The sequence below is a fragment of the Acipenser ruthenus genome, chromosome 12 (assembly GCF_902713425.1).
Source record: "Acipenser ruthenus chromosome 12, fAciRut3.2 maternal haplotype, whole genome shotgun sequence".
Lineage (NCBI taxonomy): Eukaryota > Metazoa > Chordata > Actinopteri > Acipenseriformes > Acipenseridae > Acipenser > Acipenser ruthenus.
This window is the reverse complement of record NC_081200.1, coordinates 2508863-2524445: the sequence shown is the minus strand read 5'-3', so window position 1 is coordinate 2524445 and position 15583 is coordinate 2508863. Positions and strand designations below refer to the sequence as shown.

Sequence of the window (15583 nt, the reverse complement as noted above, 5' to 3'; positions counted from 1 at the left end):
GTTTTAGTGACTCTGAAGCAAGGCTGTAACATTGCCCAGTTAGCTAAAAAAAAAAAAAAAATCAGGTACAATTCACAATGAAAACAATTACACTTTCCCCTTAAAATGCTGCCTGTGAAGCCATCTGAAACTGATAAGCATTACATGATGCAATTTCCAGTTTATATACTTATATATGCCTTACTCTTAATTACATGCCACAAAAACTGTTGATTTATCTTTTCTTTATTGGTATTTGTGAGTTCACAATACTTTTTAAAAAATAACATTTGTTTTATACACATTTACTATATACAACTGGAATACTTCAAGGTATGTCGTTCCTTTTGCACAGCAAAGATATAACATGTATGTTTTTAAGAACATTTAAAGAGAGGGGTAACAGGACAATGCTATTTACAAAATTACAATTAATAAATCACTCAAACCAACTTCACAACAGTTATATACAAAAGAGTTATATACAGAAAAACGGAATATTCTGAATAAAGAAGCTAGGAATCGCGTTTTGTTGTGTGAATCATTCAGAAACAATATTGAAACTGCACGTGTGCCCCCACCCCAAGACAGTTATTTAAGGAATGTGGCATATCTCTAGGTAAACACTGTACCTTCACAAGTTCAACGGGTCTGTTGGTCCATTATTAAGAGGAGGATACGCGTGTGTGTCCGCGTTAATAAAATTAGCTCGAACTACTCCTCCATCAACACCGGAAGGAACACAAACACTTAAATACAAATAAAATATAATAATTCAAGCTATCTCTTGCTCTTTGACTTCCTCGAAGCCGTTGCAAAGTGAATTCGGATCCTGGTTACTGTCTATTGAAGATTCGCTCCCCGTGCTTTCCCCGGACAGTAACCGGGTGACTCTCAGGTCCGATTTCAGAGTTTGGACGTCGTTACCAATGCACATTTCTCCCAGGTCGCTGATTATCTGAGAAAGCTCTTGTTTACCATTGCCCAAGCAGTCGTCATCTGTGTCCAGAATGTCCTCGCACTCGAAATGTTTCGCTTTTTCCTCTTCCTCCTCCCCGAGAAGGTCCTCGGTGATGGAGCCCAATTTCGGTGCGCTCCGGCTCCTCTCCACGGGAGGTTTGTAATAGCACTGTCCGTTTAAGAGCTTCCTGAGGGGGACCAGGGGGATTGTCTGCTCCCCTATCAGCTGCTGTTGCTGGTGCCGGGCATCATCCCTGCGCTTAACCCTCTTAAACTCAGCCAGGGCTGTAGCTGAAGTCTGGTACAACAAAAGCGCCATGGCTTTAGCTTTCTCTGGTTTGGAGACGAGCACGGCGTGGCACCGCAGCATGACGGCTTTGTGCTTCATCTCGTGCCTGTAAATCCAGACGAAAATCTTGGGTAGCCTAGGGTCCGCAACGCAGTACGTTATCCGGTGCAACAGGTACAAGTGACCCGGTCTGCGCGCTTTGTCATCCACATGAACCATGCGGATCCCCTGGGCGCTGATGGTAAGTTTCATCTTGGTTCCGTTTTTGCCCATTTCGCTCTTGTTCCAGATCTTGCTCACGGCCACGTCAGTGCAGCCGTCTCCCTTGGACTGGATAGTGGTTGCGTTGCCCAGGTACAGCACCGTGTAAGTGGGGTCCTCGTTGGTGATGCTCACTTTTTTCCTCTTGGATTTGAACATGCTTCCGACCCTGCTGAGAGCGCTCTCCGGGCAAGACTTTGCAAAGGACGTGAGTGCAGAGTAGTTGAGACTCGCCGCATAGCCCTTCGGCTTTGACTGCTTGTCTTCTTCGATCAGATCGAATTTATTTTTCTTCCACGGCAGCATTATATGTTGCTTGAAAATAAAGTGCTCTTGAGACCAGCGCTACCGCTACAGTGTATTTGCGCCGGAAACTTAAAAGCATTATCGCTTTAACTCGTTTATTTAGTTATTGCTGCTGCTTCGATGAAATAATGTTTTTCCACAGACAGTCTACAGCGATGCTATTTCTTCATCTGTTTTGGGTCCGAGCGGCTCATTTTCTCCTCCCCGCCCTGAGCTACTCTGTGTAAATTGATGTTTGTGGATGGCAAGATCAGCTGTAAATATATACTGGGTTGAACCATTAGCCTGACAAGGGCAGGGGGGGCGGAGAAAGCAGAGTGGAAACTGGAGCGTAGATGGCAAATTAAGAGCGCGACTCTTAAAGTGACAGGGTACATTACACGTTCTCTCCCGAATTGACTTACACAGTCAGATGACAATGGTATTAAATATCGGTATGTTTTCTAATGCAGAACACAAAGTTATTTCATCTCGTTGAATTTTTTTTATTGATTTTTTTTTTTTTTTAGTAATTTAAAACAATACTATACTATTGTAAATTGTAAAGCTAGCCTTTAAGAGTTAAATGTCGTTTTTATTTCGTTCACAAAAGGAATACCTCAAAGAGAAATAGTGCAGCCCATTTAAAAACAGACTAAAGAAGTGGCGTGCTTGATATTTAAATAAGACATTGCTTATGTAAACAGCGAATGCCATGTTGTATTTTTATATTGTTTAATTGTTGTAACAGTTATTCTTTATTTCTTAGCAGACGCCCTTATCCAGGGCGACTTACAATTGTTACAAGATATCACATTATACAGATATCACATTATTTTACATACAATTATCCAGTTGGGTTTTTTAGGTAAAGTACCTTGCTCAAGGGTACAGCAGCAGTGTCCCCCACTGGGGATTGAACCCACGACCCTCTGGTCAAGAGTCCAGAGCCCTAACCACTACTCCACACTGCTGCCCTAGTTAGTCAATTGATGTAATAAATGGCAAGTCAGTCTGGGAGACAGCACATCTGCACTTCTGTCTGCAACGTGTGCCTCAATGACCAACATAAACTACAAAGATGCAGTTTGCAATGACACTGCCCCCACCCACACAAGCAAAGCATGTCATTTGAGTTCGTCACAAGAAATGGAGTTACTTTTACTTATTCGAAAATGAAGAAACAAAGCTAGATCATTCCTGACGATACAGTAACGGCAAATAGGACGCAGGAAATACAATCATTACAAAGTAGCTCTTTGTAAAACAGTGTTATAGTAAGATCATGTGATCATTTTTGGCGCAATGACTCCGTTATTTTGTGTCCATTACAATATTAGTGTGTCCAGTCAAAAAAAAAAAAAAAAAAAATTAATTAACTGCTGAAAGGACACACTTGTTGCTGTGAACACGAGTATTATTAAATCAAATACAACTGGAAGCTGCAAGCAAGGAGTTATTGTGAAATCTAAGCATTTTGATTGGTTGCCATTCACTCAGTTGTAGACGCTACTCTGTGAAGTTTCAAGAGTTTTTGATCAACGGTGTTCATTTTATGCGCAATATAGGCAACTAGAGCAATGCTGAAATTTGATTGGCCCACGGCAGCCGTGTTTTTAAAAAAAATTAATTAATTACTATAGCAACTTCATTTGGGCAGCCTTTAAAGAAAACCGTGCTTGGATCATGTATGCCAAGTTTTGCTTCGATCAGATTAGAGGTCTTGGAGAAGAAGACATTTGTGTGTTAGTTTTTTTTATCCAACATGGCCGCCATACCACTGAACCAATCAGCTTAAGTTCGAGCACAATGCATCTTGGACAATCCCTAACCATGTGTACCAAGTTTCAGAACTCTGCGAGAAACGGTTTCCGACAAGATGTTTGTAAATTGCCCCAAATTTGACGTGAAATCCAATATGGTTGGCAAACCATGTGACCATCACGTTTATTCAGCGGTGGACATTAGTTCCCATTGGTGTCTACAAGTCTGTGAAATTTCAAGAGTTTTTGTGCAACGTTTTTAATTTTATGAAACTTAAGGTTTTGTTGGCGGAAAGAAAAATAATAATAATCATCTTAACAACAACAACTAATTATGCAGCTAGATTTGGTTAGTGGATTTAACTTTTACATTTTGTTAAACACTGCCATCTGCAGGATAGCCGGTGCAAAAGCAACTAGATTAAGGAGTTGCACTGTTCCTCTGTTCCTCCTCTCGTTCATAAATGTTCTTCTGTTCTAATGTCCGCTGTCAGGTTTTATGATCCTTTGTTCCTAACAACGGTGGCTGTAGTGTAATTTTGATTTACAGCAGGAGCTGGAAATGAACGAGACTGGTGGAGCACATCTTAATGCACACGTTTGCTATCGTCTAGCATCTTAAAGGCGCTGTACATAGCAGTGATAAAACAGAGAATGCTACTGGCATCTGCATAACAGACCTACAGCAGCACCCCAACCAAATACCTACATGATAGATCTGATACCAGGTTACAGTGTAGAGAAATGCTATCGAAGGGTTTAATTGGCTTCCCTTCATGTTGCGAAGCAGGGGAGTGCAAAGCTGGCCAGATCTTTGTGCCAGCCGTGCTCTAAGTAGTTTAATTTAACCAATCAAAACTCCACCCAGCTGATTATACATTCCATTTGACCTATTAAACCGGGGAGTGGAATGGGCCTCCAGGATCAGATTTGGGCCCCCGTGTTCCAGAGCTGTGACGGAGCATGACAAGCTGAGAGATTGGCCGGCAAACTAAGGGGAATGGACCCCATGCCACGCAGAGCTTTGTAAGTCAACAATAATATTGAAAAATAAAAATGTAAATAATTGAATAGCTCAGCCCTTTGAAGCCTGTTAGGGGAGTTCTGCTGACACACTTGAAGCGACGATGAAAGAAGATACAATATTTCCCTGAGGGTCGATTTCAGAAGGATCTCTTTCTTTTCTTATATCCTTTTCTTATATCCTCTGTTTATTGAACACTGCACCTACAATTTGCAGCCTGCCACATTGGGGATTATCCACCCTTTCTACGTTTTTATTTCTAGTTAATTAGAAGAGACCCCTGGAGCTGCAGTAGGGTAAGGTGCAGCTGACAGCTCTGTCAGACAGCAGCATGGAGTGTGAGAGCAGATAGACAGAGGTGGAGCTGCCTGGGGAGAGTGCTGTTAGACTCGCTTATAAATAGCTGCCTGGGGAGAGAGTGCTGTTAGACTCGCTTATCAATACACAGCCAGGCAGGGTGCAGTAAACACTGCTGATGGGCTTCCCTGAGCTGGCTTGACAGACTATTTAACTGCTAATGATTTGAGCATTTCCATGATGTTCCCATTGGAAAGCACCAATTACTGTAACAGAACCAGATTCTTGGGATAAACCGAGCACAATTATAGACAGAGGCGTTTCGATGAGTTATTATACATCAGTCCATATCCGTGTGTCAGAATCCTGCAAGACTGGGGCAGCTGTTTCCTCAGCTCGCCCAGTACTGAGAGCTGTAGGTCGATGTGTACAGCTACGGCCAAAAGTTTTGCATCCTGTTGAATTAATAAATGTTGCTTCATAAAATTGATTATGCGCCTCAGAGTTTTGATTATCAATCCTTTAATAACTATGTGCAATATATTAAATGACTTATTTTTCACCCGACACTTTCATTATTAAGGGAGACTGATCACTCAAAAGTATGTGGAACACGGAGATGGTGTTTGCATTTGTCTATGAGTTCAATACATTTTGAAGCCAATACAATAGCTGGGATTTACAGTGTATCCATGCTTTCATTGTATTCCGTGAGCTACATAGTGAAAGAACAGCTTATGAGCTCACTGGAACAGCTGCAGGTTGTGCTGAATAGAGGTGTCTGCTGCTCTGGTGTCACTGCTTGAAACACAAGACAGGCTGGGGATATTGCGTGCAAAAACACAAAACAGGAAGATAAGACAATAGACCTGTGCTGGCAGTCTGCCCACAGTCACTTTCCAAATGCTCAAAACATTATTTATTCCGTAGATGACTGTGGATTTTTTTTATTGTTGTTATATTGTATTGATTATTATTCTTGGAATTAAAAAAAAAGTATTAAATCTGCATTGTGCTTCAGCAATCGTTGGCATAAAAAATGAACACACACACACAGTGCTCACGGTGCTGAATCATGTGGGGATTTCATCATGTGAACTGGAGGGTGAAACTGAGGCCCAGCTGGAAACCCGTTCACCCAAGGTGAAAGGCTGGTCTAGTGATCCGTCGAAAAAGTATAATCGGGTTGTTTTTTAACAGAAACAGGGCGGTGTTTGACACACATCTCAATCTGACACATAGCACCCCTAAAGGCAGGACCATGTTCTTTAGTGGCCACGCCTGGAATGTTCAGTCTTCTCCACCTCGAGGCACAGGAACAAACGAGAAAACAGTATTAAAAAGGAGCATTGTGACAAGCCCCTCTAGTGGCTCAAAGGGTGACTGCAACAAATACACGCCGCTGTGTAAAGTATATTTACTGACGTGCAGATGTGAGGAAAATAATTAAAAACACATGAAGTTACATTTGCAAGGGGCTGCAACAGTGATAGGTAGAAACCAAACATATCTTACTTGCGACACAAAATACTGTTGTATAAATTGTTTCTTTTGTTCAGCTTAATACCGTTTTTATTACTAATTTGCATTAAGAGTGAATGGTTAAAGTTTGAAGATGTGTCTGTGTGTATTATTATCGCAATATACAGACGATTGCCGCACAACCTTCACATTTTTAACCATTTGTGCGATATGAGCTGTCACTTTTAGGCCTATTGTATTAGGGTAGAGCATTTTAAATATTCAGACTCGGAGATTATTTTACAGATTGCGAATTCGTTAGCTAGCAAGACAGTAATGCGTTTGAAATTACTTCTGATATTGTAAAGTTAACTATGTGAATGACAAGTTGTTTACTTAAAATATGTACCAATAATGTATTTTTTTCATTTCGGTAGGAACTAATTTCCTTCACTACCGCTGCTCAGGAAGGTACTCTAAATACAGAACACGGTGTATACTATTACACACACAAGAGGGGGGAGGTAGTTTATATGGAACCTCCAATTTAATTATCATTGTAATGTGTTTTGTATTGTGTTCCAAGTAGCCTTGATAAACAACCTAATATAACACCGTTTCAAACTCCACGTTTATTTGTGGTGCACATTTTGATATATGTAGCTTAAATTCGTGTTTACCTTTGGTTGATATTGGTCTGTTCCATGTCTCTTCCTTCCTGTTCGTGGTAACAACAGCACTCGCATGCTGTGTTGTGTCTGGATAAAGTTGACGCGAGTTGCACTTTCCTTGTTAAAGTTTCAAGTTTCAAGTTTCTGGGGTTATGGGACCGGTGCTGAATTTTAAAATAAAGTAAACAAAAATGGGAAAGAAGAAAAGCGGCGCCGGTGGAAGTACGGGCTTAGGCAGGGCCTTGATCAAAGAGAGACAGCTTGCAGGTCGGAGCCACAAGAAAACGGGGTCCTGGGTAGGCGGTTTCATAATATATATTGATGTATTCTTTTTTGTATTTTTATCATGATAGCTCTCTTTTTAAAAGTATTTCCTGTCTAGCTATACTGTCAGTGGCGCGTGGAAGCAGCAAGGTATACTTGATAATGTAAAGCTGCTAAATTGGGAATTGGGAAGACGTGTGCACTTTTATTTTTTTTATTAACAGTACAGCACCCCTGTGTTTCTCCTCACAGCTCCACACGTGTGAGCTGAACGACGGGTATGACTGGGGTCGGCTTAACCTGCAGTCTGTAACGGAACAGAATTCTCTGGATGAATTCCTGGCCACAGCTGAACTTGCAGGAACCGAGTTTGTTGCTGGTAAGAAATATTGCGTATGTGTGTGCGTGCAGTCCAGGGTCAGGTTTCAGAGAAGCAGTGAGCACACATCTAAAGAGCTGTTTGTTTGTGGGGGAAAAAATGTGAAATCTAAAAGGTGAAAACTGTAACTGCCTTTAATCTTGTCCAGATTGTTATCATTGACTCTGAACTTCCTAAAGACCTTTCAAAATTGCATTTGCACATTATCCAATAATAATAATAAAAGATTTGTATACACATTCTACAAATATTTACAATATGCAATTATGAGGGAAACTCACTTAGTCCCGCTTTTGTATTCAGAGAAGCTCAATATCAAGTTTGTTCCTGCGGAGGCCAGAAGCGGCCTGCTGACAGCAGAGGAGAGCCAAAGGATCAAGGAGCTTCACGAGGAGAATAAGCATTTCCTCAGAATACCCCGCAGGTAACACATGACAAGCAGGGGTGGCAGCAATTCCTTTTAATCCATTCCAGTTCTTTTTTAAAATCAATTCTCAATTCCTTTCAATCAACTCCAAATTCCTTCCTTCTGGGGTTTGCCTTGCTTAAAGGGAATGGGAGAAAAAGCAGCTCTAATAATGTTGTTCGTTCTTTCTTTCTTCCTTCTATTCAGACCGTATTGGGATGAGAACACAAGCACTGAGGTACTCCAGCACGCAGAGAGAGACAGCTTTCTGTTGTGGAGGCGACAGCTTGTACTGTGAGTACCTACACTGTATATGACCAGAGCCTGGGAATAGGTGAAAACAGGTAATCTTATGCTTCAGTTTGGAATATGCAGATATTTCAAAGACTGCGTTATAGATGAAAAGCTGCTGCTGCTTCCTGGTACTTGATCACTCCAAAGGTATAGCTACTGTGCAGTCAGACCGTGTAGCTATGCGATTACAAGCAGTTTCACCCATTCGATAGTAAAACCAGGAATGGATCAAACTGCTATGCAATATCTGAACAAAGGCACCAAGGCGGAACATTTTATCTGTTGTATCTGAAATGTTTTCATGTCTTGGATTAAAAAACAAGAGTTCAACCCTGAATGCTTGAATGTAATTAAGCACTGTAGACGTAGACCACGTGACCTGATGTTGTGTTTTCTTTGTTTGTTTAGACTGGAGGAGCAGCAGACACTGATTCTAACCCCTTTTGAAAGGAATCTGGATTTCTGGAGGCAGCTCTGGAGAGTAATTGAGAGAAGGTGAGGGCGGCTCAAGAAAGCTTTTCTCCTCATGTTTTTCTCCACTATCTAGTAGTGAAAGGGCAGCATTTTGTACTTTTTTCAGACAGAAAAAACAGTTGATAGCAGTTGATTGCATAGCAGTTTAATCCATTACAGGTTTTATTATGAGCTTAATTAGGTGCACCTGACCTTGTTACCTATACTCTGTGGCTCGTAATAAAACTTGCAATGGGTAAAAATGCTGTGCAACAGGAGTCTTATTTGCATCCCTGATGTTATAGCAAAAAAAACGTCCCTATGGATATCACAATATATTCTTATTCCACTGAATTGTGAGCTTAATTTTCTTATTGTTTTACAGCGACGTAGTAGTTCAAATTCTCGATGCCCGAAACCCCCTGCTGTTCAGAAGTCTTGATTTGGTAAGTTGGCCAGACTGATTTGAGATTGTTCACATCATACGAGGCACCTCTGTATAGAATGGCAGAAGTTACTTAAGGAAGAAAAAAGTCAGCTTGTGCCTTCGTCATGCCTTTTAATGATAACACTTTTAGGCTTTAGAGTACCTAGGGTATCATTGAATTGAATTGTGATCCTTTGCTCCTTCCAGGAATGTTACGTCAAAGAGGTGTCTCAGGACAAGGAGAACATGCTGCTGCTTAACAAAGCGGACCTGCTGACCCGGGAGCAGCGGCGGGTGTGGGCGAGGCACTTCGAGAAGGAGGGAGTCCGCGCCGTCTTCTGGTCAGCGCTGGCTGAGGGCATGAGGCTGGATGCTGAAGAAAAGGTATGCTGCATTGCTGTTTAAATGAAACAACCCACTAAGGACTATTTATTTAACATACATTCATGAACACATACACACATACATACAACTATTAGAGCCACCTGCTAACAGAGTTGTGCTTTTTGGTGGTGATGCCACAGGAACTGGTTTCATAAACAACCATCCTTTTTAATCTTTCTGTAATTGTATTTTTCCAGCCAGTGTTAATTAAACTATACTTTGTGACTGCTTATTAAAACTTCGATTTGACTGAACTTCGATCACTCTTACTTGTGATCTATTCAGGGAGAGGAGCTTGAAGGGATCACAGAAGAACAGAGTGATTGTGAAGGGGAAGACGACGAAGATGGGGATTCTGAAAATCATAATCAAAGCAAGAGGAGCCGAGCGCGGCTCGAGAAGGCTGAGCAGTCAGGGAGTGTGGCGGCGGGTCTGGAGGGTAGCCCAGCAGCCCCTGAGGAGGACGAGGACGATGAAGCCTTTGAGGACTGTGTGGAGGAAGGGGACTGGCAAACCTGCTCTGAAGATCAGGACTCTGAGAGCACAGAGAGCATGGAGGAGGCCTCCAGCGCTGCCAGGCCCTGTAAGAAAGCACTGCGAAACTCCAGCCGCCTGCTAAAGAAAGAAGAGTTACTGGAGATCTTTAAAGCAATACACACAGGGCCCAGGGTCAAAGAGGGCCAGATTACTGTGGGCCTGGTGAGTGTTTACTGAAATGATCAAATATGCAGGGCTTGCAGTCTTGTTGTGTTGAATTAGTGCTTTCCTGGCTGTCAGTGGTGGCCCAACACCATTAAATCAGAGCTTTCCTCCAGCTCTGACTTTATGACTCACTGGCATATGAAGAAATCATATTAAGTGTGTATAAAGAAAGTAGTGGAAGCAATAGCTTGCAGCTGGATTCACAGACCCCAACTAGCACTGACTGATCTTAGATTGGTAGTGACTGGAACCTGAGAAACCAACCTGCAGTATATTCCCATGTACTTTCTGCTCCACTGTTGGACAACCATCTAAAACATGATGTGACCTGATTTTTTACCTTTTTATTCTGTTATTTTGTAAAGGTGGGGTATCCTAATGTAGGGAAGAGTTCCACAATCAACACTATTCTGAGGAACAAGAAGGTTTCGGTGTCTGCAACTCCAGGACACACAAAGCACTTTCAGGTAATATTGTTTTCTTTGTGAAACACTAACAGTTTACGCATTGTGCTTGCAGGTAAACAAGTTAGTTGTGCTTTCTGTGATATGGATCATCTTTTTGCAGAAGCAGCCCAACAAAGCATCAGCTGTGGGAACTTGGCAAAAAAAAGCAGTTTTATTTAATGTTGCCTATTATGCCTTTTTTATTAACAAAAATATACTGTGATGCTTCTAGCAGGTGTGCCAAGGGAGTAAAATATATTTAATAAATAATTCACAAGTTTGTGCGGCTTGTGTATTCTCTTCTTCCCACGAAGTAATCTGTGCTAGACTCGTGTAAATCCACAGATTCAATATAGATTCAGCTATCAAATGGGAGCTCATTGCAGGCATCTTGGAGCCAGCTAGCAACCCCTAAAGAAGCAGTTATCAGGAGCTAAAGAGTCTGCAAATCACAGTATTCGCTCCTCATTACCCAAAGCAGTGTCTTCCATTTTAGGGGTTTCTCAATACAGGGAAGCTCCTTGATGCATTAGGTTCCTGTGATTGCCCTGCAGCCAGGATGCCAGACACCATTATCAGAAGCAGCCTCACGAGCGACTAACAGAACGACTTGGATTGTGTGTTTTGTGCTTAGACCCTGTACGTGGAGCCTGGTCTGTGTCTGTGTGACTGCCCTGGCCTGGTGATGCCCTCCTTTGTATCCACGAAAGCCGAGATGATCTGCTGTGGAATCCTGCCTATAGACCAGATGAGGGACCATGTGCCTCCCATTTCTTTGATATCCTTTCCAGAGTTGTTGTTGTTTTGAATTGACCATTTACAGTACAGTACAGTACAGTTTTCGGAGGTTGTTGTTACTTCTGGTTTTACAATCTTTTGTGAACACAGGTATGCTAATAAGCACCATCCCTATCGCATGTAGCAAAGTGGAATGTAGACCAGTGACACTTTAATTTAAATAAAGGGGTTTATTTAAATACTGCTGCCCTTTAACTGTTTGTCCTTTGTGTATACAATACAAATACTACGTTTAGGTTTAATAGTGTTATTGCGGCTGTGTTTGGATCCTTGATATATTTTTTTTAATGGATTTAAAGTACGGGGAAGAGTTGTAACAGCAGCCTGCTTTGGTGCTCTTGTCTGTTGTAATTGCAGTATTACTTACTGGCCTTCAATAAATCCCTTTCTCAAAGTTAAAATACCTTCTGAGGCACGTTGAGGGTATACAGAATTATTTTGACAACAATAACTTTTTCTTCCGATGTTCCTTAACTGTACCACGTGTGCCAGCATATTCCACGACACGTGCTAGAGGCCACCTACGGGATTAACATCATCAGGCCACGGGAAGATGAGGATCCAGACCGCACGCCCACCGCCGAGGAGTTTCTAACAGCGTATGGGTGTAAGTTTTTATTGTGCTTCTCGTTAAAAGGATTGCACAAGAATGCATTATGATATTGTCATATCACTTTTTATAGATTGTGTTAAATCCCCAGAATTTGTTGGATTTTATAGAGATGTGAGGAGCTTCAATCCCTTCTTATTGCTGGGCGAGGCAAGGAGTGGCTTCTCGGTTTAAAGTTGTACTTCTTAGGAGGTACCCCTTGCCTTGTGATTGACCCGGCAAGACCACAAAACAGAGACAGCCTCTTTAAAAACTATGAGAAGGTTTTCCACACCAGTGATGGCCAAGACGACCCTCAAGCAGAGTAAATCCACTCGGCTAATGTGCCGCTCATTCAAGAGCCAGGCTGGAATCAAACCTCCTTTGTGTGTATTGAGCCACCAGAGTGGCCCCTATGCGATCCACATGATTTGAATGTGTGTAGAATCTAATCGACAGTATTGAGAGAGATGCCAGAGAAAGAGTGAGCTTTATCCACAGCATTTACACTCTGTTTCATATTGGTTGTTCCTTTTAGATATGAGGGGGTTCATGACTGCTCATGGGCAGCCTGACCAGCCCAGATCGGCCCGCTACGTCCTGAAGGATTATGTTAACGTGAGTTACTTTAGTCTGTTTCGATGTTTTCTAGAATATCGTATCGGGTGCTGCTCCATACAAGCCAAAATTCACCCTACGTTTTTTTTATTTTTAAATATACAGAATAATATTCAGTAATACAGGCAGGGATGGATAGAGCATGGGATAAGATGATCTGGAACAAGCACCTCATGTTTTGAGATATCTGTGTAGTCCTGCACAGAAAACCTATCTGTATCTATCTATTCAAAACATAATTTGTTTGTTATTTTTTTCCCTCCCAATTATTAGGGGAAGCTTTTATACTGTCATCCTCCACCCCACATAAAAGCCAGTGATTTTCAGCCCCAGCACGACAAGAAACTAAACAATGAAAAGGAGCAAGGTGCCACGAGGACTGGCAAGTCCCAGAAAGTGAAGAGAATCGAGAACACTGTGGATAAGAACTTCTTCAATCAGGCAAGTTTTTACATTCTGACAACATGGTGTTCTGAAAAGGCTGTCTGTCTTTTTGACATCAAGAAGCCAGATCTGCAGTGGTTTTCTCAGTCGGTGTGCGTGCAGTGAATATCAAAATAACAATAAAGATGGGTAGATGTTCCTCTGCCCTGTACTGTTTGATATTCAGGTTTTTTGCGTTATGCTTGCTTACACAAGAGGAATGGAGAAACAGATTTTAGTGTGTTTTTATTTATTTATTTTTATCATGAATTAACAAATAGTGACAGGTGAAAATGAAGCTCTTCTCTTTATCCTGGTACGTAAGGCACAGTGATGATGTGTTTCCTGGTTATACTCTGCAATCCCCAATACAAACGTGCGTGTGTGTGTTGCTTCTTCTCTTGCATGCAGTGTTTGCAGTTGTCGAATCGTGGTCTGTAAAGAGATGCTAACCCCCTGCATTGCCTCTTGCAGGAGAATGTCCGTGCGCTGACCAAGGGCGTACAGTCAGTCATGGGCTACAAACCGGGAAATATGCCAGCGGCACCCGGAGCCAGCGTGGAAAGCATGGCAGGAAAACCTTGGAAAAAACACGGCAACAGGAACAAAAAAGAGAAAGTGCGCAGGCTCAACAAACACCTGGATGCCTGACCTTTCACAGCACTTGCGATGAGACTGCATCAGAAAGACCGTTCCCAGCACAGGGAAGCGGTGCTCCACAGTCTACTAATGACAGTTTTCATGACCTGTGCAATAACATGCTTAATTGAAGCTAATTATTCAGCCTACAGTTGGTTACTTTAAAACCTGCTACTTTTCAATTTTTTTTTTTTTTTTTTTAAACTTCAAACACGTGTGAACCTATTCTCTATTTTAAATCATGGTGTGTTTACAGTATGAAGAATTTATTCCAGTGTTTGAATTTACTGGTTCCTATACAATAACATTTATTTAATTGTTTTGTCCTGTTGATATTACAGGTTAATTGTTAAAGATGTGTAGGTTTCAACAGATTTTAAAGAAGAAAAAAAACAGGTACCATCCTGCAATAAGACTGGAAAAAAACCAAAACTGTTGAAATTGAATTTAACCGTCTAATTGGAGTTGGGGTGTTGGAGTTGGTTAACTGTCTGACGTTTTACGTGTATCGTGTATTCCTGCTATATTGCTGTATTCCTGCACCCCTAGGCAAATACTTTACAGCAAGGCCTGGTGGTGGTTATTGAGTCACAAAGGCTTTATCGAGGAAGTTCATGGGAACTGGCTGCTGAAAAACCCTGCCCATGTTACCCTTTAACCTGCTAAGATTTCTGTTGGGCGACAGTCTGTCAGCTGGCTGACTCCTCGCTGGTGGCAGTAGGAGTTGACAGACTGGTGTCATTCCCCTGATGAGTTCTGTGGTCAAAATGGTTGCAAGTACAGCATGTTGACCAAGGTGGAAATCATAGGCATCTAGTTCACAAGCATTTCTTTACTGAAAGAAACCGAGGGGCTTAAGATGAAAGATTGACCTGTAACTAATTTGTCTGGACAAAAAATGTTTCATCCTCTGATGAATTGGTGAATTCCAAATGCAATTAAAATAATTTATGTATACCCACCTATGCCTGTGTGCATGTTAGAATTTTTTTTTTTTTTTAGCACTGGCCTGGGCCAAGGGGCTATTGTGAAGCTGCTGTGATTTAAACACGGTCAAGGTGGTGCATTTCTTACCATGGTGATGATATTGCAGTCCAGTATTTACATGTAGCAAGAGCCTCGCTTATCTGATGGTGATAAGACGTGGTTAGGACATTCTTTACACAACTGTAGGGCGTGGTGATTGTTTCTTACCATTTGGATTAGATTTGCAAGCAGATCTGTCCTGACACATTCCTAAAATGTAAAGCAAATAAATGACTTGATAATCTTGTAAAAGTAAATTTGTGGGGGGGGGGGGATGGGGGAAGAACAAAGAAAGAAAATATATCAACTATATAGTTAAAGGGATTTTGTTCAATTCCGACAGCAGGGCTTTAGAAAAGGCTCCAACCCCAGCTCTTTGATGTCCTGTGTAGATGGTCTTAATTACATGCATGGAAACACAGAAATATGTTGTATTCCCTTCTAAAACTCTTTTTGTATAGAGGCTTCTGTTCTGAGGCTTTTTTTTAAGACGTGGTGGTGTAAAACGACACTGCCTCTATTAAGAATGTACAATGCAGGGCTTGTTGTATTCAGTTCTACCCGAATCAGATTCTGTGGGTTTTGCTACTGCTGTGAATTTTGACTCTGGTGGGATGGTAAACGCAATGATTTATTGTATCTGTAAACAAGTTTTCATTCTTTTACTTACAGGACTTGAGGCTGTGATAATAAAATAAACAAAAAAACCACACACAAAACATTTCACTAAATAAAGCTCAAACAA

At 41.6% G+C, this 15583-nt stretch overlaps 2 protein-coding genes across 2 annotated transcripts; one reads left to right on the top strand and one right to left on the bottom strand.

The window, feature by feature from the left end:
- Nucleotides 1-207: 207 nt before the first annotated feature.
- On the bottom strand, nt 208-2039 carry fam43a (family with sequence similarity 43 member A). The gene has a single exon (XM_034028411.3). It carries the CDS (start codon nt 1793-1795, stop codon nt 755-757), a length of 1041 nt encoding a protein of 346 aa, XP_033884302.1. The 5' UTR covers nt 1796-2039; the 3' UTR covers nt 208-754.
- Nucleotides 2040-7003: 4964 nt separating this feature from the next.
- On the top strand, nt 7004-15557 carry lsg1 (large 60S subunit nuclear export GTPase 1). The gene is made up of 14 exons (XM_034028010.3): nt 7004-7286; nt 7507-7633; nt 7937-8057; nt 8247-8333; nt 8742-8828; nt 9172-9232; nt 9421-9597; nt 9883-10296; nt 10665-10766; nt 11380-11523; nt 12027-12150; nt 12671-12750; nt 13024-13191; nt 13648-15557. The coding sequence occupies exons 1-14, from the start codon at nt 7182-7184 to the stop codon at nt 13822-13824; spliced, it is 1974 nt and encodes a 657-aa protein (XP_033883901.2). The 5' UTR covers nt 7004-7181; the 3' UTR covers nt 13825-15557.
- Nucleotides 15558-15583: the final 26 nt, after the last annotated feature.

Bases quoted from the DNA above. Each gene is read 5' to 3' on its own strand.
- lsg1 (XM_034028010.3), top strand. From the start codon at position 7,182: ATGGGAAAGAAGAAAAGCGGCGCCGGTGGAAGTACGGGCTTAGGCAGG. The intron at 7,287-7,506 runs GTAGGCGGTTTC...TTCTCCTCACAG, and splicing joins ACAAGAAAACGGGGTCCTGG to CTCCACACGTGTGAGCTGAA. The intron at 10,767-11,379 runs GTAATATTGTTT...TTTTGTGCTTAG, and splicing joins GACACACAAAGCACTTTCAG to ACCCTGTACGTGGAGCCTGG.
- fam43a (XM_034028411.3), bottom strand. From the start codon at position 1,795: ATGCTGCCGTGGAAGAAAAATAAATTCGATCTGATCGAAGAAGACAAG.